Genomic DNA, 24756 nt, shown 5'->3' on the forward strand with positions numbered 1-24756 from the left:
AATCATGCATTCCTGCCTGGACGTGTTAGATAGAAAAAAAGTATTTATTGAGTACCTTAGTAGTCTATTTATTATACTTTGTAATAAAGCACTATGAATTAATTTATAAGATGATTAGGCCTATTCAGGATTTTATTTGCATGTATTATGGATCCCCATTAGCTGCTACCAAGGCAGCAGCTACTCTTCCTGGGGTCCAGCAAAATTAAGGCAGTTATATACAATTAAAAAACATTTTACAACAGATTTCACAACAAATTAAATGTGTGCCCTCAGGCACAGTTACTTGATGTGGAATAGAGTTCCATGTAGTTATGGCTCTACGTAGTACTGTGCGCCTCCCATAGTCTGTTTTGGACTTGGGGACTGTGAAGAGACCTCTGGTGGCATGTCTGTCAGTATGGTACCGATGTGGATGTGATGAGAAGTCAGGCGCAGGACACAGAGGTTTAGTCCAACAAACTTTACTATTAGTAAAGTGCACAATAATCCATACATGACCTCGAAAATACAGAGGCGAGAAACAGTACGCAACATGCGTAAAACAAATACCATGAAGAGCGCAAAACACGCAGCTCAAAAGACACGCGGACAACAACACACAATATAACTAACACAAAACAGGGAACTTATAGGACACGTAATTAGGACACAAACAGACACAGGTGTACCAGACAGACCAAAACAATCAACACACGAAACATACAACGGTGGCAGCTAGTATTCCGGGGACGGCGAACGCCGAAGCCTGCCCGAACCAGGAGGAGGAGCAGCCTCGGCCGAAACCGTGACAGTACCCCCCCCTTGACGCGCGGCTCCAGCCGTGCGCCGACCCCGGTCTCGGGGACGGCCAGGAGGACGCAGACCCGGGCGCGTGGGATGCCCACGGTGGAACTCTGTCAGGAGGGATGGGTCGAGGATGTCCCTCCTAGGCACCCAGCACCGTTCCTCCGGACCGTACCCCTCCCACTCCACGAGATACTGGAGACCACTCCTCCGGCGCCTCGAGTCCAATATAGTCCGGACCCTGTACGCCGGTGCCCCCTCGATGTCCAAAGGGGGTGGAGGGGTCTCTCCTATCTCCTCCTCTTGGAGTGGACCAGCTACCACCGGCCTGAGAAGAGACACATGGAACGAGGGGTTAATATTTTTGTACTCAATAGGCAGTTGTAATCTGTAACACACCTCGTTCAATCTTCTCAGGACTTTGAAGGGCCCCACAAACCGCCGACCCAGCTTCCGGCAGGGCAGGCGGAGGGGCAGGTTTCGAGTCGAGAGCCAGACTCGATCTCCCGGTGCGTACACCGGCCCCTCACTGCGGTGGCGATCGGCGCTCGCCTTCTGTTGACGGATGGCACGCTGCAGATGGACATGGGCAGCGTCCCACGTCTCTTCCGAGCGCCGAATCCACTCGTCCACCGCAGGGGCCTCGGTCTGGCTCTCGTGCCACGGTGCCAGGACCGGCTGATACCCTAAAATACACTGGAAAGGTGTTAATCCGGTGGAGGAGTGGCGGAGAGAGTTCTGGGCCATCTCTGCCCAGGGGATATACCTCGACCACTCCTCCGGCCGGTCCCGGCAATAGGACCTCAAAAACCTACCCACATCCTGGTTCACACGTTCAACCTGCCCATTGCTCTCTGGGTGGTACCCCGAGGTAAGGCTAACCGAGACCCCCAGGCGTTCCATGAAAGCCCCCCAGACTCTGGAGGTGAACTGGGGACCTCGGTCGGACACAATATCCTCGGGGACCCCATAGTGCCGGAACACGTGGGTAAAGAGGGCCTCGGCGGTCTGTAGGGCAGTAGGGAGACCCGGCAGTGGGAGGAGACGACAGGCCTTAGAAAACCGATCCACAACGACCAAAATGGTGGTATTACCCTGGGAAGGGGGTAGATCGGTCACAAAATCTACCGAGAGGTGGGACCATGGTCGTTGTGGAACGGGCAGAGGATGTAACTTACCCCTGGGCAAATGTCTAGGTGCCTTACACTGGGCACACACCGAGCAGGAGGAGACATAAACCCTCACATCCCTGGCTAACGTTGGCCACCAGTATTTCACGCTAAGGCAGTGCACCGTCCGACCAATACCAGGATGTCCAGAGGAGGGTGATGTATGAGCCCAAGAAATAAGCCGATCACGAACCTCGAGCGGAACGTACGTCCGCCCCACAGGACACTCGGGGGGAGTAGGGTCGGTACGCAGCGCCCGCTCGATTTCCGCATCGACCTCCCATACTACCGGAGCCACCAGACAAGACTCCGGCAGTATGGAAGTAGGCTCAATGGACCTCTCCTCCGTGTCATACTGCCGGGACAGTGCGTCTGCCTTACCGTTCTGGAACCCAGGGATGTATGTGATCTTAAAAACAAACCGGGTCAGGAACATGTTCCACCTAGCCTGACGAGGGTTCAATCTCCTAGCTGCCCGGATGTACTCCAGGTTACGGTGATCAGTCAGAATGAGAAAAGGGTGTTGAGCCCCCTCAAGCCAATGCCTCCACACCTTTAGGGCCTGGACTACAGCTAACAGCTCCCTGTCCCCAACGTCATAATTGCGCTCCGCCGAGCTGAGCTTCTTGGAGTAGAACGCACAGGGGCGGAGCTTAGGTGGCGTGCCGGACCGTTGTGACAGGACTGCCCCAATACCGGTCTCGGACGCGTCCACCTCTACTTGGAAAGGCAAAGAGGGATCCGGATGCGCCAGCACCGGGGCCGAGGCGAACAGGTTCTTCAGCTTGACAAATGCCCTGTCCGCCTCAGCTGACCACTGCAAGCGCACCGGACCCCCCTTTAGCAGGGACGTAATGGGAGCTGCAACCTGTCCAAAGCCCCGGATAAACCTCCGGTAGTAATTAGCAAAACCCAAGAACCGCTGCACCTCTTTTACGGTGGTTGGAGTTTGCCAATTACGCACAGCCGATACCCGATCTACCTCTATCTCCACGCCAGACGCGGACAACCGATAACCCAAAAAGGAGACGGACTCCTGGAAGAACAGGCATTTCTCTGCCTTGACATACAAGTCATGCTCCAACAGTCGTCTCAATACTCGGCGCACCTGGGCTACATGCTCGGCTCGTGTAGAAGAATACACTAGAATGTCGTCAATGTACACCACTACACCCTGCCCATGCATGTCCCGGAAAATCTCATCAACAAAGGATTGGAAGACTGAAGGAGCATTCATTAACCCGTACGGCATGACGAGATACTCGTAATGACCCGAGGTGGTGCTAAATGCTGTTTTCCATTCATCCCCCTCCCTAATGCGCACCAAATTGTACGCGCTCCTGAGATCCAACTTTGTGAAGAACTGCGCTCCGCGTAATGACTCCGTCATCGTCGCAATCAGTGGAAGTGGGTAACTGTATTTTACTGTGATCTGATTGAGACTACGGTAATCAATACACGGGCGCAATCCCCCGTCCTTCTTCTTCACAAAGAAGAAACTCGAGGAGACCGGAGAAGTAGAGGGCCGTATGTATCCCTGTGCCAAGGACTCGGCTATGTAAGTCTCCATAGCCGCAGTTTCCTCTTGAGACAGGGGATACACATGACTCCTGGGAAAAGCTGCTCCGGTCTGGAGATTTATCGCACAGTCCCCCTGTCTATGAGGAGGTAGCCGTGCTGCCCTCGATTTGCTAAACGCTAGTGCTAAATCCTCATACTCGGGGGGAATGCGCAGTGCGGGCACTTGGTTCGGACTCTCTACCGAGGTCGCCCCTATGGAAACACCTAGACATCTCCCTACACACTGGGCAGACCACTCCATAAGAGCCCTCTGTTGCCACGCTATGGTAGGATCGTGGGTGCTTAACCAGGGAAGCCCCAACACCACTGGGTACGCAGGAGAGTCAATCAGATAGAACTTAATGATTTCCTCATGACCCCCCTGCGTAGTCATCGTCAGCGGTGCTGTGACATCCCTGATCAGACCCGACCCCAACGGCCGGCTGTCTAATGCATGGACAGGGAATGGAACTTCTACCGGCCGAAGGGGAATTCCTAACCTAGCACAAAATGCCCGATCAATAAAGTTCCCAGCTGCGCCTGAATCTACTAGCGCCTTATGCTGGGAATGAGGTGCCACCTGTGGAAAACGCACAGGAATACTCATGTGACCAACAGAGAGCTCTGGGTAAGTGGGGCGCCTACTCACCTGAAATGACTCCCCAGTGCGTGACCTGTTGTCCCCTCTCTCAGAAGACCCTCCCCAGCACCTGGCCGCGGTGTGTCCTCCACGGCCACAGTTGGTGCAGGGGGTGGCCCTCCTCGGGTTCTCCCTCCTCCTCTCTCTAGCGCCAGCACCCCCGAGCTCCATAGGAATTGGCTCGGAGGTGCTGGAGGATGGAATGGACGACCCCCACTCGGGACGTCCGCGGGTGGCCAGCAGGGTGTCAAGCCGGATGGAGATGTCCACCAGCTGGTCGAAGCATAGGTTGGTGTCCCTGCAGGCCAGCTCACGACGAACGTCCTCTCGCAGGCTACACCGGTACTGGTCGATGAGGGCCCTCTCATTCCATCCCGCATCCGCAGCTAACGTCCGGAACTCCAGTGCGAACTCCTGTGCGCTCCTCTTCTCCTGTCGGAGGTAGAACAGACGCTCCCCCGCCGCCTTCCCTTCAGGTGGGTGATCGAAGACTGCCCGGAAGCGGCGGGAGAACTCAGCGTAGGTGATGGTAGCTGCGTCTATTCTCCTCCATTCGGCGTTGGCCCATTCCAACGCCTTACCGGATAGACAGGAGATGAGGGCGGAGACGCTCTCGTATCCCGAGGGCGCTGGGTGTATAGTAGCCAGGTATAGTTCTATCTGCAGGAGGAACCCCTGACACCCGGCTGCAGAACCGTCATATGCCCTCGGGAGCGAGAGCCGAATACCACTGGGTTCCGGCGCTGAGAGAGGAGGATTGACCGGTGGCGATGGGATGGTGTATGTGGACGTGGGCACCTCTCCACTAGCCAACCGGTGCAGAGTGTTGGACACCTCGCCTAGAACGGCCTCCAGTTGCCGGATCATGGAGTCCTGCTGACTGAGCCGTTCTTCTAGTGACCAGGCTGTCGTCGCTGATCCTGCTGACTCCATAAGTGGTGTGTTGTTCTGTCAGTATGGTACCGATGTGGATGTGATGAGAAGTCAGGCGCAGGACACAGAGGTTTAGTCCAACAAACTTTACTATTAGTAAAGTGCACAATAATCCATACACAACCTCGAAAATACAGAGGCGAGAAACAGTACGCAACATGCGTAAAACAAATACCATGAAGAGCGCAAAACACGCAGCTCAAAAGACACGCGGACAACAACACACAATATAACTAACACAAAACAGGGAACTTATAGGACACGTAATTAGGACACAAACAGACACAGGTGTACCAGACAGACCAAAACAATCAACACACGAAACATACAACGGTGGCAGCTAGTATTCCGGGGACGGCGAACGCCGAAGCCTGCCCGAACCAGGAGGAGGAGCAGCCTCGGCCGAAACCGTGACAATGTCTTGTCGGGTACTTAAGTTGTTTTTTTCAGGTATCTGTACTTTACTTTACTATTTATATTTTTGACAACTTTTACTTTTACTTCACTACATTTTCCGTGACACCCAAAAGTACTTGTTACATTTTGAATGCTTAGCAGAACAATGGTCCAATTCACACACTTATTGAGAGAACATCCCTGGTCATCTCTACTGCCTCTGATCTGGCGGACTCACTAAACACACATGCTTCGTTTGTAAATGATGTCTGAGTGTTGGAGTGTGACCCTGGCTCTCCGTAAATAACAATTGCCCTGTTCTGGGCCAATTGTAATTTTCCTAAGTCCCTCTTTGTGGCACCTTACCACATGACTGGACAGTAGTCCAGGTGCGACAAAACTAGGGCCTGTAAGACCTGCCTTGTTGCTAGCGTTGTTAAGAAGGCAGAGTAACGCTTTATTATGGACAGACGTCTCCCCATCTTAGCTACTGTTGCATCAATATGTTTTGACCATGACAGTTTACAATCCAGGGTTACTCCATGCAGTTTAGTCTCCTCAACTTGCTACATTTCCACATAATTCCTTACAAGATTTAGTTGAGGTTTAGGGTTTAGTGAATGATTTGTCCCAAATTCAATGCTTTTAGTTTTTGAAATATTTAGGACTAACTTATTTATTGCCACCCATTCTGAAACTGACTGCAGCTCTTTGTTAAGTGGGTCCGACCAAATCATGGGCTGGTGTCACCAACTGTAAAAGTTTGTGGCACCAGTGACACCAGGGGAAATTGTTAGTCTGGAGCCCTCTAATAGTAATGTGGGCTGGTGTGGACAGTGATGTGGGATGGTGTGGATAAAATGCCAGGGCCGAATTCTTGTCCCAGTCCGCCCCTGCGACCCGTCAATGATTCCCAACCAAATTTACTGAGTTTGAGCAATTTTGACAAAAACAATGGATAGATAGCCCTAAGAGTTGTGTAAATTTGGTAGAATATTATTATTATAGAAATGCTTCCAGAAAATATTAACTCTGGTGTGTGAAGACATAAGCAATCAAGACATCTTTGGAAAATGTTCTATACCTTTCACTTTGAAAATGCGGAGTAGATTATGTAATCTAATTTAGTTAATTTTAAGACAGCAAAATATGAAGACTGTGGAAGGGGTGTGTAAACTCACTAGCCACTGTATATGTACACACACACACACACACACACACACACACACACACACACACACTTTTTGTCTGTTCACTAGAGATAGCAGAACAGTAGAACAAAGGCTTGGTTGGCCAGGACCAGAGACGTGTTGATGTTTATGAAACATCAGGTCAGCGTTTCTGTCTCTGCTTTAGGGACTAGGCATTGATCTCCTCTTCTCTGTAAGCTGCTTACTGTCCAACAGACTCCAACACAACATCCAACGTTCCTCTAGCTTCTTCCACATGATCTGCAGCTTATAGTACTGTGTATATTCATACATTTTGCTTTCCTGATGTGCTGTTTTGTATAAAAATAAACTGTATTATTCATGTATTTATGCATTCATTTCTATATTTTGTAGTGTTGACTGTAGCAGCAGGATAAGTAGGTGTATGACGGTGTCCTGGCAGTCACAAAAGACAGCTAGCTGGTAGTGTGTTCTACTCAAGTTGGATAGAGACACACACACACACATCCCACTGGGCACACACTGGTTGAATCAACTTTGGGTCCATGTCATTTCAATAAAGTGACGTTGAACCAATGTGGAAAATATGTTAAATTGACGTCTGTGCCCAGTGGGATGTGGGGCTGGTTTTGCAGCATTTGCATTGAGTGCACCACCACAATAATCATAACGTGCCAAAAATGAGTGTGTGTATATAACATCACGCTGTGTGTGAGAGTACAGTATACAACACTATGCTCTGTGTATGTCTCCCCCCTCCAGCCGCAGCTGAACTACAACCCATGGATGCTCCTCTACTTCATCTCCTTCCTGCTCATCGTCAGCTTCTTCGTGCTCAACATGTTCGTGGGTGTGGTGGTGGAGAACTTCCACAAGTGTCGGCGTAGCCAGGAGGCCGAGGAGGCCAAACGCAGGGAGGAGAAGAGACTGAAACGGATGGAGAAAAAGAGACGGAGTAAGGAGAAGGAGCTGGCTGGTCGGTAGTCTTTCCACATCTTTCTGAGTCCTGCCTGGTTTGAGCTTGTTTTGGTTTGATTTGACCGAAGTCAACGGACGTAGGAACGCGCTAGACCTGAAATAGTTGCTATTTCTTCCGTTTTTTTCTCCCTGTAGTCTCCCCGCTAGATGTCCTCTCTTTGCGGGGGGTCAGTGGTCACCCATTCTTGTCCAGGAGAGCTACTGGGTGTGCAGGCTTTGGTTCCAGCCCAGCAGTAATTGTTAAAAACCTGGAATCAGGTGTGTTAGTGCTGGGCTGGAACAAAAGCCCACACACCCAGCCTCTCTCCAGGATCGGAGTTGTTGAGCGCTGGTCTAGTAAGAGTAGACCCCCCCCCCCCCTTTTCCCTGCCTGGCCTATCGTAGAGGGCGTACTTAGGACCGTCCCCTTGGAGCATGCCCAGTGAGTACTTGTGGGCGGGACTTGCATGGTGTGGTACTTTTAGAATTAGAGGGAGGGGGGTGGGGTGAGGGCGAGGTTACATCCCCCCTATCTTCCCCCTTCCCCCTCCTCTCCTGCATGTAGTTGAGTACATCTGGAGGGGTAGGTAGAACTACAAACCAAACTAGGAAGTACCTAGATGCTGATCTATGGTTTCTTCCATATGGAAAGTGTTAGGATTATACGAACGTAAGCTGATCCTAGATCTGTGCCCGACCGCCCCTCCAGCTGTACAGGAACGGGTTACCAGATGCCCGATTTCGCCTCTCTCTATAGTGATTCCACTGCCTTCTAACCCAGACATTGGATATGAGAAATAGTGGTTATTTCAGTAGCCGTATTGGCTGTAGAGATACTTTTGGTGGATCAAAGTAAGATCATTTTGATATTTTTCATCAAATGTTGATGGTAGTTGACAGTGGGAATGCCTTTGTTCATCTGTTGAGAAATACAGATGGATATCAAACTTCTCTTGAGAAATACAGATGGATATCAAACTTCTCTTGAGAAATACAGATGGATATCAAACTTCTCTTGCAGATGTGGTGTGCCCAAAGTGCTCACCATTGACTCACACCCTCTCACACACATACAGTCACTCAAACAGACCGAACACACACTGTCTCCCTCTCACTCACTCGCTCACTCTTTTACTCCCACCCTCTTGCGCTCACTCACACACACACCTGTGGCAGGTAGCCTAGCGGTTAAGAGCGTTGGGCCAGTTACCGAAAGGTTGCTGATTCGAATCCCTGAGCCGGCAAGGTGGAAAAATCTGCCTTTCTGCCCATGAGCAAGGCAATTAAACCCCAACAACTGCTCCCTGGGTGCCGATGATGTCAATTAAGGCAGTCCCCCGCACCTCTCTGATTCAGAGGGGTTGGGTTAAATGCTGAAGATATATTTTGGTTGAATGCATTCAGTTGTGCAACTGACTAGGTATCCCCCTTTCCCCTGTACAGGCCTGCACAAACTAATCTCAAATTCTTCCTAAAAAATAGAGAATGAACATGCCCTCCTCTATGCGTCTCTATAATTGTTCAAGGCCCCTCATGTCCATTGGTTTTTTTCTCTGTTTCATTTTTCTATAGATTATATTTAGTTTGTCTATAGTTTATAGTCTTTCCTTTATCAGATCTGTAACCTCAAGCTTGTTCTTTTTCTGTTGCTTGGAAACCATTTTACTCACAACTGTAACTGAAGTTGTAGAATATTTTGACAGAGTAAGAGAATGGTTGATAAAGATATGTACAGTAGAGGTATAACCCTTGTGACTGGGCAGGCTTCAGAATCTATAGTTATCCTTTTCTGGTTGGCACAAGAGTTTGTGAAGAGAAGGGAAACGTAAGTTGTTTTCTTCTGATGTAGGGGTTGCTTTATTTATTAATATTTTTTTACTCCATCCGAGTGGCTCTATTTGAATCTCAGTAATTTGTGTCACAGATCTTTTGGATTTTGGGTTTGAAAATCGGGGATCGACTCTCTACAAAATCCCCAACTGAATCATTGAACCCTTATCAACTGTATCAAGAGCTCACACTGGACTCAGAATAAGTGGAAAAGACTCACAGTAGGAAGTTGAACCAGCTCACTTTATCATCTTCATCCTTCTGCTCTTACTTCACCCCTATTTCTCCTTCTTACACTCTCTCTCCTTCGCCCATCCCTCGTTCCACACCTCTCTCTGACTAACCTGGTCTCGTTCTTCTAGATGTGTTGATGATTCCGGGGGTGAGTTGGGTCCTCTCTGAAGGCACACTGACAGGTACAGAGTTTCTAGCATGTTCTGTGTGTCCCCCACCATGGTGGTTCAGAAGTCAGGGTTCAACGTTCACGGGAGGTAGGGTCCCATCCCGCACTCCCCACCCGTCCTCCTGCCTCTCTCTCATCCGACTTAGTACGCTAAAGACGTTTGTGGACATTTTCCTGTTGTTTGTTGTGGTTCCTTGTTCTTCACGATGACCCACGATTCATCCACTATCCATAGAACTGTTTTTGTTACTGTACCACCAGCTGTAGGTTGTGTACCCACGCTCATGCAGGGGGAAAGAGTGTGTGTGTGCGTGTGTGTGTATGTGTAGCATATGTGTGTGCGTGTGTGTCTGTCTATATGTGTGTGTGCGTGTTTGTGTGTGCAAGTGTGTGTGTGTGTGTGTGTGCATGTGTCACAGGCACCAGATGGTAGCAGGGTAGGCTGTAAAATATGCAGGAGCAACCCTCTGTCCTCAAACCCCAGAACTCTCTGACTGTGTCACTGTCTGTCTGCTAGATGAGAGAGCAAAGTCCTCTCTCTCTCTCTGTCTCTCTCTCTCTCCCTCTCTCCTTCCCCTCTCAATCCCCCCTTTCCTGGTAAGGGAATGTAAGGACATGTTTGTGTTTACAGTCATATCTCCACATATTGAGGTAGAATAGTCACACGTGGAGATTCTCTTTCTATTACATGCTCCAGTGAGACAGACAGATGCGACAGGCCGACCCCAAATCTGTCCATCACATCGAATTATTGTTTTACTGTATAATTGTATTAGGCAAGCCAGCGCTCAGAGGAGGTGTGTGTGTGTGTGTGTGTGTGCGTAGTTCTCTAACATGACAGAGAACTCTTATATTAGCTGAACAGGGGCAGTTCCCTCTTTTTACACATAACTTTGGAGGAAGGGAAGAGAAAATGATGGAGGGAGGAGAAGAGGGAGGAAATATAGAAAATAGGGGAGGAGGGAGAAATGAAATGAAGGAATGGAGTGGAGAGAAAAGGACATGATATGGGTAAATCACTGAATACGTAAGTATACAGGAGAATAGATGGATATGAGAAGTAAGGAAGATGAGAGGAAAGGGGGATGGAGAATAGGAGGAAGAGAAGGGGAGAGGATGAAGGGATGGGGTTGCCCCTCCTGCCAGTCTGCCACTCTCTATTAGCTCTGGCTCACACACACACATACACACACACACACACACACACACACACACACACTCTTGGCTGTATTAGCTTTGGGCTGCTGTGTGTGTAATTTAGTTCAGTGGATCAAAGGCTCTGCTTAATCACGTCTCTCTGCTGGGGAAGACCAAGCCATCTGCTCCTGTTTCTATACTTTACCTAAGCAACACACACACACACGCACGTGTGTGCATGCAACAAAGATGCACAGTTATATCCAGTACAGTCTGTGTCTAAAGGTATGTCTCACCCTCCTGGTGCTTGACTGTGATATTCTCCCCTTGGCACCTAGTTGGGTGCCCTATAGGGAGAAAGAGAGATGGAAAGATGGAGAGAGGGAGATGAGACAGAGACGGAAAGAGAGAGAGACTTGAAAAAGAAAGAGCGAGTGAGGAAGGGAGAAGTTGTCAGCGGGGTGCTGTGTGTAATGTGGCAGCCAGGAACAGTGTATCCTTCGTTTCCCCCACACAGAGAGAGAGAGAGAGAGAGAGAGAGAGAGAGAGAGAGAGAGAGAGAGAGAGAGAGAGAGAGAGAGAGAGAGAGAGAGAGAGAGAGAGAGAGAGAGAGAGAGGGAAAGAGAGAGCGAGAGGGAAAGAGAAGAGAGAGAGAGAGCAAGAGGGATAGAGGAAGAGAGAGAGAGAGAGGGAAAGAGGGAGGGAAAGAGAGAGCGAGAGGGAAAGAGAGAGTGAGAGGGAAAGAGAAAGAGAGAGGGAAAGAGAGAGGGAAAGAGAAAGAGAGAGGGAAAGAGAAAGCGAGAGGGAAAGAGAGAGCAAGAGTGAAAGAGAGAGTGAGAGTGAAAGACAGAGCGAGAGTGAAAGAGAGAGAGTGAAAGAGAGAAGGAAAGAGAGAGGGAAAGAGAGAGTGAGAGTGAAAGAGAGAGGGAAAGAGAGAGCGAGAGGGAAAGAGAGAGCGAGAGGGAAAGAGAGAGCAAGAGGGAAAGAGAGAGCAAGAGGGATAGAGGAAGAGAGAGAGAGAGAGAGGGAAAGAGAAAGAGAGAGGGAAAGAGAGAGCGAGAGGGAAAGAGAGAGTGAGAGGGAAAGAGAAAGAGAGAGGGAAAGAGAGAGGGAAAGAGAAAGAGAGAGGGAAAGAGAAAGAGAGAGGGAAAGAGAAAGAGAGAGGGAAAGAGAGAGGGAAAGAGAAGAGAGAGGGAAAGAGAAAGCGAGACGGAAAGAGAGAGCGAGAGTGAAAGAGAGAGGGAAAGAGAGAGGGAAAGAGAGAGGGAAAGGGAGAAGGAAAGAGAAAGAGAGAGGGAAAGAGAGAGCGAGAGTGAAAGAGAGAGGGAAAGAGAAAGCGAGAGGGAAAGAGAGAGCGAGAGGGAAAGAGAGAGAGAGAGCGAGAGGGAAAGAGCAAGAGAGAGAGAGAGAGAGAGAGAGAGAGAGAGAGAGAGAGAGAGAGAGAGAGAGAGAGAGAGAGAGGGGGGGGGGAAGGAGAGAAGGAAAGAGAGAGGGAAAGAGAGAGAGAGTGAAAGAGGGAGCGAGAGGGAAAGAGAGAGCGAGAGGGAAAGAGAAAGAGAGAGAGAGCGAGAGGGAAAGAGAGAGAGAGAGAGGGAAAGAGAAAGAGAGAGGGAAAGAGAGAGCGAGAGGGAAAGAGAGAGAGAGAGCGAGAGGGAAAGAGCAAGAGAGAGAGAGAGAGAGAGAGAGAGAGAGAGAGAGAGAGAGAGAGAGAGAGAGAGAGAGAGAGAGGGAAAGAGAGAGGGAAAGAGAGAGAGGGAGCGAGAGGGAAAGAGAGAGCGAGAGGGAAAGAGAAAGAGAGAGAGAGAGCGAGAGGGAAAGAGAGAGAGAGAGAGGGAAAGAGAAAGAGAGAGGGAAAGAGAAAGAGAGAGCGAGAGAGAGAGAGAGAGCTCGGGGAGTGAATGTGTCACTGTAACAGATGGTCTCTAACTCTCCCAGGCTCACAGCCCAAAGAGATAAACGCTTTACTCAGACCTGCTCTGTGTGGGTCATGTCCCAGAAGATGTATTTTACTCTCTCTGTGTTTGTCTTCAAAAGCTGGTACAAAAGTAGGATTTGGCCATTTTGTGTCCTAGCTAACAGCATCCCTTGCCTGTTGATTTATTGATGGCATAGCTTCTTGTGCTGTATCACTTTATCAGGTATTACTATATAATTTCCTAAAAAGAAATATACATACATGATGATAATGGAGAGAGTAATTGTATTGTAACCCATTTAATTGTTATGTTCACCTTCAGGGGGTGAAACAAGGCTATTTAACATGTTTTACCACTTAACTATGATGTCAGCAACGCACTGAACAGTAAATGACTAGGACAAGAGTGTCAACTACTCCCCCTGTCATCAGTACTGATCAGTCACACACACACCACGGCAGCCAGCTCTATCTAGGTCAGTGCTAACAGAGATGGATCTAACGGAAGTCTTCTATCCCTGCTCTTCTCCCTCATTTATATTCCTCTGATGTAGGAATGCCGTTAATAACACTAGACCATTAGAGAGATGGAAGGAGAAAGAGAGAGAGAGAGAGAGAGAGAGAGAGAGAGAGAGAGAGAGAGAGAGAGAGAGAGAGAGAGAGAGAGAGAGAGAGAGAGAGAGAGAGAGAGAGAGAGAGAGAGAGAGAGAGAGAGAGGTTGATGAGATGGACAGGACGTGAGGGGCGGGGTAAGGTGGCGAGAGAGGTGAGTGAGGGGCGGGCTAAAGGTAGGAAAGGTGGAGGGAGAGAGAGTGAGGGAGATAAAGAGAGCAAGAGAAGGGTGAGAAAGAGAGAGAGAGAAATAGAAATAGAAGTGAGAGAAATGGCTGGATTCAATCTGTATCGCAGAAGTATCGCAGATACACATGCAGCGTTTACTGTGAATGCAGTCTCCATGAACGCGGGAACATTGCCTTTAAAGTTCAATCGAGCGATAACATGGATCAGCCCATAGTGTAGACAGCTCCTCTTTGATAAGACCTGTGCCAGTTAGTGACTGAAACATCCTCCCCTACAGATAGAGGAATTTTGTCAGGAAGTCCACAGGATGTGGGTGGGGGATAAATGTTTCATGCCACCGGCTAGGTGTTGGTAGCAGAGTTAAGTGTAGTGTTAGAGGAACTTAAATATTTAATCACTTTCATGACCCTAAGGTGTAGGTGTAACCCCACAAATGCTCCCACCAATACACCTCTTAGCCTAACATAACCAGACAGTTGTGCTTAGCATCAGTTTCCTAGCCTCGATTAGTCCAGCCTAACTACCTTATACATATTTATCCCTGCAGTGGTCTGATGCTATTAGGTGAATGAGCCTGTAGCAGTAGAAGGTCCTTGTATTATAAGTAGTGCTAGTGGATTTTATGAAAGTGTGTGAGGGTATAAATGTTTCATGGTTGGAGGTGTTAGAATTAGTGCTTCTAAAGTGTGCTGGCACATTGCTTTTGAGCTCTGCTTTGGATATGTTAGATAATAACAAGAGATCCACTGAACGTGACTGTGTATGGCATGGGTAGAGAAAAGGTGTGTGTGTGCATTATGTACTTGTGTGTGTAACCTATGTATCTGTGCAGGTGTGTGTATGTCCTGCAGTCCAAGGTAACAGTGAAGGAGGCTGGTTAACATGTGGTGTATCAGCAGTTGGACAGATGTACTGCTACCCAGGTGGTAGATCAAGCCAAACAGAAAACAAGGGATTATTGGACAGTCATGTGCCAGTGGTAGAATGTTACATGATTAGTGTTGAGTAGGAAGAAAGAGGTGATGTGGTGGTCCTTTAAAACAGCACTCCTCAATCGCTGATTCCTGGGTCTTGGCAAACGTAACTGCCACTGAGCTGAACACCATAGTTCATGCTACAAGGTACTTAAAGCACCAATCAGCAGTTGAAACAAAGTGTTCTCTCCGCCCCTATTTCGGTTGGAAAAATGTAACCACTCTCAAATTTATAGACAGCTATGGATGCGGGGACTGACCATCCATGATATCAAAATGGTAGTTTTAACCATGTTTACATTTACTTTGTTTACAAACATTGGAGTAAAATAAGCGTATATTTTGGATTCTGATGGGGTACGACAGTTGAACTAAGCTCATGAGGCATTTATAAGTTATTTTCTTCAAGAATCAATGGGTATATATCATTCATTTTTAAGTCCAAAAATGGATGTAGCAATTGCAGATTGCCCCTTTAAAGGATTTAGCCTCGACTTTACCAGACAATGATACAGTGGTAATAGTTGTGTTTGAATTAGACTTGGACTTGGACTTTCCCATAGAGGGTTGAAGGGGGAAAATGTGCTGTCTACTGTATTGCTGAAACGCTGAAATCTCATTGGTCTGTTTCTTATATGCTTATATTCTCATTTGCCCATCATCACTATCTCGCCCTGTTAACCCCGCCTTCCACTCACTGCTGTCCAATCGCCTGCCTTCGCCATTCCAGTCTCCATTCCAATTGGTCCATCCTGCTCAAGTCAGACTCAGAAAGAAGTGTGTGTCAGTCTACCATGTGTACCAGCACAACTCGTGTGTGTCTTTGTATGTCTTTGTGTGTGCGTGTATGTGTGTGTGTGAGTGTGTGTTTGTATCCGTGCATTTTTGCGTGTTTGTGTGCGTATATGACTTACCATGCGCTGTCATTGTGAATGATGTCATGTTATTCTTTCTTTGCCTCTTTCTTCTGGGCTCCTCAAACTGCTCTGTTGCTCCTCTTTTCTCACCATCCTCAACTTTTATTTTATTTTCGGTTCCATTTTTGTTTCTTCTTTTTGTCATTGGTGGTGAATAGGGGAGCAGTGCATTTTGGGAAATCCACCAGAATCTTTTCTGATTTACTTGTTTATTTTTTATCTGACCTTATGACTCAATGTTTGCTGTCTCTAAAATCCTAAATGATTCATACATAATTGGATTCAATGTAGTTTCACTTGACTTTAACCCCTTCACCTTGATATGAGCTTGTGCTGTAATCAACCAGCACCACCTGTTGACCCAGCACACATTGACTCTTAATGTGAACCAATCCATTGACCATAAAGGGCAGGGGTGTAAAATCAGTCACAACACCTACCAAAGTATAACCTTACTGATATTGGTACTGTGATTTAAAAAAACGTTTTTACCACCACATCATCTTGACCTTTGACCTGAAACAGGAAATGATCCTGGCTGTAACATTGTGACTGATCTTACCACCTCTGGCCTGTTCTTCCTTTCACAGACATTGTTTTACCATCCAAGGCTCAAAGACTATCATCCTCCTTTTCTCAAGTCCCCCAGCCCCCCTTCCCTTCAATCATCTTTCTACCACAAGCCCCAGTTTCACCTGACCAATCATCAAAAGCATCACATTTATTTAACTTTCACATCCCAATAGTGCAAAGGTTACTCTACAAACAATCCATGATATGGTACCATCTACAGCTTGTTTGAAAATCAATATAGCACCCTATAGGTCCTTTCACAGTATCCAACACATAGCTCCACTGTGTTACAAACCCACACATACACATCCAATCAAACCGCTTTCAAATCCATACACTGCATGTGCAAACCAACTCAACCAAAGCTACTTCATGTTCAAACCCATACACACACATTCAACCCAACCAAAGCTTCTTCAAAGCCATACACTGTACGTCCAACCCAACTCGACCAAAGCTACTTCAAACCCATACACACACATCCAATCCAACCAGAACTTTCAAACCCATACACTATACATACATTCACTCCAATCCAATCAAAGCCCACTCACACTGTGACAGTAAACATTGTGCTGTGCTGTGGTGTATCCACTCCCTCGCCACATGACCAGGGACTTCAGTGTGTCTGTATTTCCCAACCGAGCCTCGTCTTCCTGAAGTTACTGAGTGTGGTTCAGTCCAAAAATAACTCCTAGTTCCTCACCCTAACCTTTATACCCTCACTTTGTAGAATTCAAAGAATCAGATGGGTATAGGTAACGTGGGGCAAGGTGTTAAGAGGTTGTTTTTGGACTAGGTTTTAGTATTGCTTTGGTGTTCTTTGCTAACTAACTGCTCCTTTATTTTTCAGTCAGATGATCTTTTATGCTTCAGTGCTTTCAGCCGAAGGGGTCTTAGATCTCCAAGAGTAACAAATCATCATGTGTCATGTGTATGATATGTTAACTGAACCATATCATTCCCTCTTGAAGGGTTAAAGTATAACTACATTTTTGCCTAAATACTCACATGGGGCACCAACATGTAGGGTACTCAATAATCATGTAGGGTACTCAATAATACTCACACGGGGCACCAACATGTAGGGTACACAATAATCCTCACACGGGGCACCAACATCGACATTCTGTTTAACATGCTGCGTGCTAGTCATTCAGTAGACGCGGTTATCCCAATTAGTGGACCACATAGGTCTAAGGCCCCTTGGGTTGGTAGAGGGAATGTGGGTCTGGTTGATGTTTATGTTATGTTTGTGAATATAATGTTTCTATTTATGTGTGTGTGAGAGAGAGAGAGAGAGAGAGAGAGAGAGAGAGAGAGAGAGAGAGATTAGAGAGAGAGGAGAGAAAGAGACAGAGAAAGATGACTGTGCTGAAGTTTATTCACACCTTGCTTCTTAACTATCATCTTGTCAAAGTTCTCTTTTTCCCACAAGAGTAGACCTGAATATGCCCTCACACCCCCACTGCGCACACAAACACACACATGCACACTGTGCACATACAAACACACACGCACACACTTTTAAAAGTCTTTAAAGCTGATTTGGCAAAAGCTAATATGGACGTTAGGTTGACTCATGGGTTTGGCATGACATCACAGTGTCAGTGTGTTCCAGTGAGTCTAAAGTAAGATCCATTCTCTGAGCGCTGCTCAGCCCTTTCTCCCTCCAGAAAGTGAGAGTGGGAGTGAGAGTTTGGGAGTAGTGGAGGTATAATTTGGCCCGCTCTACTCTCACCTCTCCTCCCTCCCTGAGCGAGAGCTGGGCCTGAGCCAAGGGGAAAAGGTTCTACTCTCTTTTTTTTTTTTTTTACCTCTCTCTCTCATTCTACCTCTCCCTCTCTCAGTGCAGTACTTACACAGGGAAAGGTCTCTCTCTCTCATTCTACCTCTCCCTCTCTCAGTGCAGTACTTACACAGGGAAAGGTCCCTCTCTCTCATTCTACCTCTCCCTCTCTCAGTGCAGTACTTACACAGGGAAAGGTCCCTCTCTCTCATTCTACCTCTCCCTCTCTCAGTGCAGTACTTACACAGGGAAAGGTCTCTCTCTCTCATTCTCTCTCTCCTTCTCCCTCTCTTGATGTAGCGTTTTAAACCTATGAGAGTTTGGCACTTCCAAAACTGCTTTAGATTGCTTTAAGAAAACACAGTCAGCCACTGAAGTGTCTAATACATTATTTGGACAGTCCCCTCAAGATACAGCAATGGATGCTCAATACACTGTTCTAACAGTTTCATTTATCGAGCCTCTAGTGAGGCCCATTAAAATAAAGTGTTAGGCCCTGCAGCAAAACTGCAGCAGCTAAGCATTTTCCCAGGAAGTTTCACTGGAACAACATTTGTGCCAGTGGGTTTACTGCCTATAATACATGCACTGCTATAATGTATAATGGGTCTGCATTTTGTACAATAAATGTACGATAAAGCAATCGCCCAGGTAGACACCGAATGAGAGAGAGCCTCACAATCAAGTAGATTTATGATGAAGAGGACAGAGGAGAAGAGGTGACAGTGTATACACGAACACACACACACACACGAACACACAAACACACACACACACAAACACACATACACACAAACACACACACACACAAACACACATACACACAAACACACACACACAAACACATACACACAAACACACACACACAAACACACACACACACACACACAAACACACATACACGAACACACTCACACAAACACACACACACCCCCCCCATCAGGAGTTTTAGACAGCTGATGCAGCAGCCACCTGGGCTAATTGGCAAGAGGGAGAGTTTAACAGCACCTGGGGTAATCACGCTGTGTGTGTGTGTGCACGTGTGTGTGTGTGTGTCCATTCTGTCCTGTCTCTGACTCCTCCTCTACTTCATATGTCCTCTCTCTCTCTTTCACTGATGAAAGAGGGATGAGGACAGAGACTGATAGAGAGACTCCGTCCTCCCCCTTACTCCTCTTTCCTCTGTCCTTTATGGATGGATGGTAAAGGGAGGACAGATAAGAGAAACAGGTGTGAAACTGTAAGTGATATACTGTATTGTAAAATCAACTGTCCTTTTTGTTGTGTATAGTATGTCTCACTTGGCACACACCGGTTGAATCAACGCTGTTTCTAGGGGTGGGACGATACCAGTATCGCGATACTTGTTAGCATCTTGGCAAAGAAAAAAACCCCGAAGCGGATTTAACTTCTTTAGGTAAACAGCCCTAATGTTGGAAACAAACATTGTTACATTTATTTATTTTCCAAGTTATAGCACACAATATTTTACATACAGATGTTTTTTAAAGGACCAAAGTGTTTGGTATGCTTCATGTTTAAATTTTTGCTATGGAAAAAATATTGTGATACTGGTATCGTCCCGGCCCTAGTTTGTTTCCATGTAATTTCAATGAAATTACATTGAACCAACATGGAATAGACGTTGAATTGACGTCTGTGCCCAGTAGGGTCTTTATGAGAGAGAAGGAGAGGAAGAGAAAAGATACAGCAAGAGTGAAAAAGCGAGAAAAAGCTGCATTGAAAGAGCCAAAATAAATGAACCATCAGGCTCCCTACAGCCTCACCATGCACCAAAATAACCTCCCTCCTCCACAACTACAGTCTCTTCCCCACACACACACACACACACACCAGTTTGGGCGGTGGCGATGCTGTTTATTTCCGATCATGCTCTCTCAGAGGAGACTACATTTGAATAATTGTTGATCAGAGGAGAGCAACTCTGATTTGATTAGTCATGACTGGCAGCCACAGGGGACCTGGGCCCAGGAACACTGTGCTTCTCTCGCTCTCTCTCCCTCGTTTTCTCTCGTTCTCTCTTTCCAATATCTCTGTGTCTTCCTGTACCTCTTTCCTCTCCTTTCCGCTCCTTGTATACCTCTCTTTCCATGTACCTTTGCTACTCTCTTCTCTCTCACTCCATCTATCTTTCATTTGCGTCTCTTTATCTGCCTTTATCTTCTGTAATTATGTGGTGATATATGTCAGTATGGGTGTGTATGTACTATGTTTTCCTATAACTAACACTATTCTCTCTCTTGAGACCTGCGGGCTGGCGTCCACCTCTCAAAACCTTTCACCCACAATGTCCAGTACACTACTCCCTATCTCACTCTATGACCCCCCCACCCCACCTACCTCCCCGTCCTCCCCTCTCTTACTCCCCCCTTCCAACAGAAGCTCAGAGTAAGCCTTATTACTCGGACTACTCCCCCACTCGTCTCCTCATCCACAAGATGTGCACCTCCCAGTATCTGGACCTCTTCATTACCATCGTCATCGCACTCAATGTCATCACCATGGCGATGGAACACTACCAGCAGCCAAAGGTAGGATCTGAGCAATGATGGGGTTTGTAGTTTTAAGGTAGTGGATTTGTAGTCGGTTAGTTATCACCATGGCCCCTCAGAAAGCACAGACGAAGATTCCCATGACAGCCTAGTTTGTATTCGTTCCCACATAGTCCAACATCATTACTCTGAGATTTGTAGTTAGTTTGCCTGCACAAAAGGAAATGAGAAAAGTTATTTCAATTCTTCAGGGGATTTTCTCCACATTACATAAAGTAATACAAACAATTCATGAACTAAACTCCCACGCAAAATATGTCTCGATGAATTGTCATTGTTTATTATCAGCCGCATTGTGATTCGTGATGAAAACAGCTTGAGTTTTTCGATGAAATTACCATGTGTCCAGACAGCTTATGCATGAGAAATAGATATAGAGAGAAGAGAGAGAGAGAGAGAGAGAGAGAGAGAGAGAGAGAGAGAGAGAGAGAGAGAGAGAGAGAGAGAGAGAGAGAGAGAGCGAGAGAAAGAGAGAGAGAGATAGATGCGGTAAGGGTGGCCAGAGGAGAGCAGAGTCAGTAAATCCCTATAGAGTTAGTTGTCTGATCTTCTCACCACATGCCTACTAGGAAAAGGTAACTTTTTACATGGAGATGGGCATCGTGAATTCCCCCAGGCTACAAGACACTTTTATATACCGACAGCCTTTTCAGAGAGAAGGAGAGAGAGGGAGAGGAGGGAGAGAGAGGGCGATGGTAGGGTGTTGAAAATGGCTGACTCTGGGAAAATGTTTACTTTGGGAGAGTAAGACGTCAGAGAGAGACCATGTATACAGTAGCTACAACCTATGGAATACTGTACTGATAACCCTCCCTCCCTCCCCCCTCCCTCCCTCTCTCCAGGAGTTGGACGAGGCGCTGAAGATCTGTAACTACATCTTCACCATCGTCTTCGTCCTGGAGTCTGTCTTCAAGCTGGTGGCCTTTGGCTTCCGACGTTTCTTCAAGGACAGGTCAGAGGTCACACTTTGTCTCAGAGTAGGCGTGCTGATCTAGGATCAGTTTTGCTTTTTAGAGCAAAGCTCTCGTATATGGAAAGGGGGAAATGCTTTGTGAATATGGGCCCAGATATGGTCCCAGATTCCCTCAGAAGCATGTTCAGGTGACGCAGAGATGATGGGTGTGAGTTAGTGTGCTGTGGAAAGGTGCAGTGGTGGATAGCTCACTCTCAGTTAGGCCTTTCTGAATACAAGCTGCCTCGTTAAACACTAGTAAAGCACACTGCCTCGGATTATATCATAGCTTTAAAATCCTTGGCTTCCAACTGAACAACACAAACACACACACACACACATACACACGCAATCACACACAAGAGCATGTACACACGTGCACACACACACAGATGCACACACACATGCAGCCATGTACACACACGCAAACACACACAGGACTACGTACACACACACACGCACTCACTATACAATCAGTGCAGACGGTGTGAGTTTGCAGTGGACCTTGTAACCGCGAGGCCTATGATATCATCTGTGGTTGCCAGATTAGACCATTAACCCCCGGCAGAGATCCAGAGTGTCACATCACACACACACACACACACACACACACACACACACACACACACACACACACACACACACATACACACACACACACACACACACACACACACACACACACACACACACACACACACACACACACAGAGGCAGCCAGGTCCCCCGGGGGTCCATCTGAAAATGTAATTGTGTTTAAAGTGATTTGCTGTAGTGTTGATTCATGCATTCTGAGTGGTTAGACACTGACGTATCGAGTGGCGTCGGACCCTGCCCTCAGAGAACACACATACACACACACTGGACCCTGGCAGATGAAGAAATATTGAAAATATGATGAATTGGCAGACATGCTCAACGATGGCAGGGGGCTTAGGAGTTAGACCACAACACACAAACACACCCACACACACATACACACACACACACACACACACACACACACACACACACACACACACACATACATTTCTGATGGAGCAGAAGTGGAAAAACGTTTACTCTGCTTAGACACATTGTGTTCTCATCACCCTCTTTCCAAGACAGAACAGTTCTGCTCGACTTGGAACAGCAAGTTAATAATGATCTTATGGGGTTTGTTCTGCCATATCTAAAATAATCTTGGTGGGAAAGTGTATCAGTGATTTCTCTCACCATGTTACTGTATAACTTTGCTCTAATGAAACACCTTAGATGGCCCAGGGCCTCTGACAGATCCTTGGCTTGTCTCACACACTAACACACTAACTTAAGACCTCCCAAGGCCTGAGGTTTTCTCCAGATTTCCATCCTTATCTTGTGGGCTCACCTTTGAGTAAAGGGACCCTTATTATGCACACATGTGTTATTGGTGTGTGTATAACATGCCCTTGATGTGTGTGTGTATAGGTGGAACCAGCTGGACCTGGCCATAGTGTTGTTGTCTATCATGGGTATCACTCTGGAGGAGATTGAGGTCAACGCATCCCTGCCCATCAACCCTACTATCATCAGAATCATGAGAGTGCTAAGGATAGCACGAGGTACACACACATGCACACACACACATATACACACAAACATACACATCACAGGAGGCCGCTGAGGGGAGGACGGTTCATAATAATGGTTGGAACGGAGCTAATGGAATGGTATCAAACACATGGAAACCATGTGTTTGATGTATTTGAAATCATTCCACTTATTCTGCTCCAGACATTACCACGAGCCCGTCCTCCCCAATTAAGGTGCCACCAACCTCCTGTGATACACATACATACACACTTTCTTTCTATCTCTTCTCTCTTTATTTTGTATCTCTCTATCTCTCTCTCTCTTTCTCCACACACACACTCACACACACACTCATACACGCACACACACTCACACACGCACACGCACATACACACACTAAATTTGCCTCCTGTACTGTCCTGCTGTTTTAATATGGGTTGTAAAGCAGCGGTAGGTATTCCAGGGACTCCCTTCTTTGTCATTTTTGCGTGGCGGGTCATAGAGCTTCCCTGGTGAGGTGCAACGAGACCAGATGGCACTGGGAACAAAGTCACCTCACAAACACAGGACTGAGACGGAGAGAGAGAGGAGCTCCGGGAGACAGACTGGGAGACAGACTGTGAGACAGACTGGGAGACAGACTGGGAGTCACACCGGGAGACAGACCGGGAGACAGACCGGGAGACAGACCGGGAGACAGACCGGGAGACAGACTGGGAGAGGGAGAATAGAGGGAACAGAAATGTATGGAAAGAAAAGAGGGAAGAGCAGAAGAACATAGACGCTGCAAGAGACAGCACTGCTCATCTGCTTCTCTCTGATTACTGCTCAATAAAGAGAGGAAAGATAGGAGAGAGGGTAAACTGATTACTGTCTGTGTAAAGAAAGGAGGGCAAGATTAGAGAGAGTGGAGGAAAGATCAGAGTTAGAAGAGTAAAGAGAACGTACTGAGAGAGGCAGAAGGAAAACATGGCCGCTCATCTGCTTTGGGCTGATTACTGTCTGTGTAAAGAAAGAAGAGGGCAAAATGTGAAAGAGCGGAGGATGATAGGAAGAGGTAGAGGATGAGGAGAGGTAGAAGAAAGGACATAATGATGAGAGAGGGATGAGAGAGGTAGAGAAGCTCATCTGTTCAGTCTGATGACTGTGTGTGTAATGAAAGAACTAGCGGTGGGAGTCCTCATTGATTATTATCACACAGGACCCTAGGGGTGTGTGTGTGTGTGTGTGTGTGTGTGTGTGTGTATGTTTAATTAAAGTTGTAGCCGTCCTTCACTGTTACCAACGGCAATTAACCCTGCCTCCTCCGCCACTGCCCTGTCAGTGACATCATCAGACTGCGACCCCAGACATCATCACAGAGTGCAACCTCGATTAGTATCTCACAGAATATGTTTTACTACAGTTATTCCCAAATATCATTATTTTCTCTCTCTGTGTGTCCTCAGTGCTGAAGCTACTGAAGATGGCAGTGGGGATGAGAGCGTTGCTGGACACTGTCATGCAGGCTCTGCCTCAGGTAAAGTACAGTAGAAGTACTACCACCAGATCACTATGCATGTTCTTCCGGTCTAAGACATTTAGCCTTATCACATTTAGCCTTTCCATTGGCTTTATGGTTGCATCAGCCATTTGACTTACGCCCATCCGATTCCATTACTAATCTTCCTCACCTTCTACTATAATATTAATCTCTCTCCATGTTTATTCCAGGGTACTCCTTGG

At 47.2% G+C, this 24756-nt stretch overlaps 1 protein-coding gene across 1 annotated transcript in view; it reads left to right on the top strand.

Annotated features, from left to right (window-relative positions):
- Positions 1–24756, top strand: part of cacna1g (calcium channel, voltage-dependent, T type, alpha 1G subunit) — a gene marked incomplete at both ends in the record, with an annotated part of 252992 nt that overhangs the window by 214238 nt on the left and 13998 nt on the right. Inside the window, 6 exon segments of the mRNA XM_084141330.1 lie at positions 7419–7632; positions 9806–9859; positions 20353–20504; positions 21368–21477; positions 22927–23060; positions 24480–24550. Of these exon segments, the coding sequence (XP_083997456.1) occupies positions 7419–7632; positions 9806–9859; positions 20353–20504; positions 21368–21477; positions 22927–23060; positions 24480–24550 (735 nt within the window).

The sequence above is a fragment of the Coregonus lavaretus genome (genome assembly GCF_964263955.1).
Source record: "Coregonus lavaretus genome assembly, chromosome: 25".
Classification (NCBI taxonomy): domain Eukaryota; kingdom Metazoa; phylum Chordata; class Actinopteri; order Salmoniformes; family Salmonidae; genus Coregonus; species Coregonus lavaretus.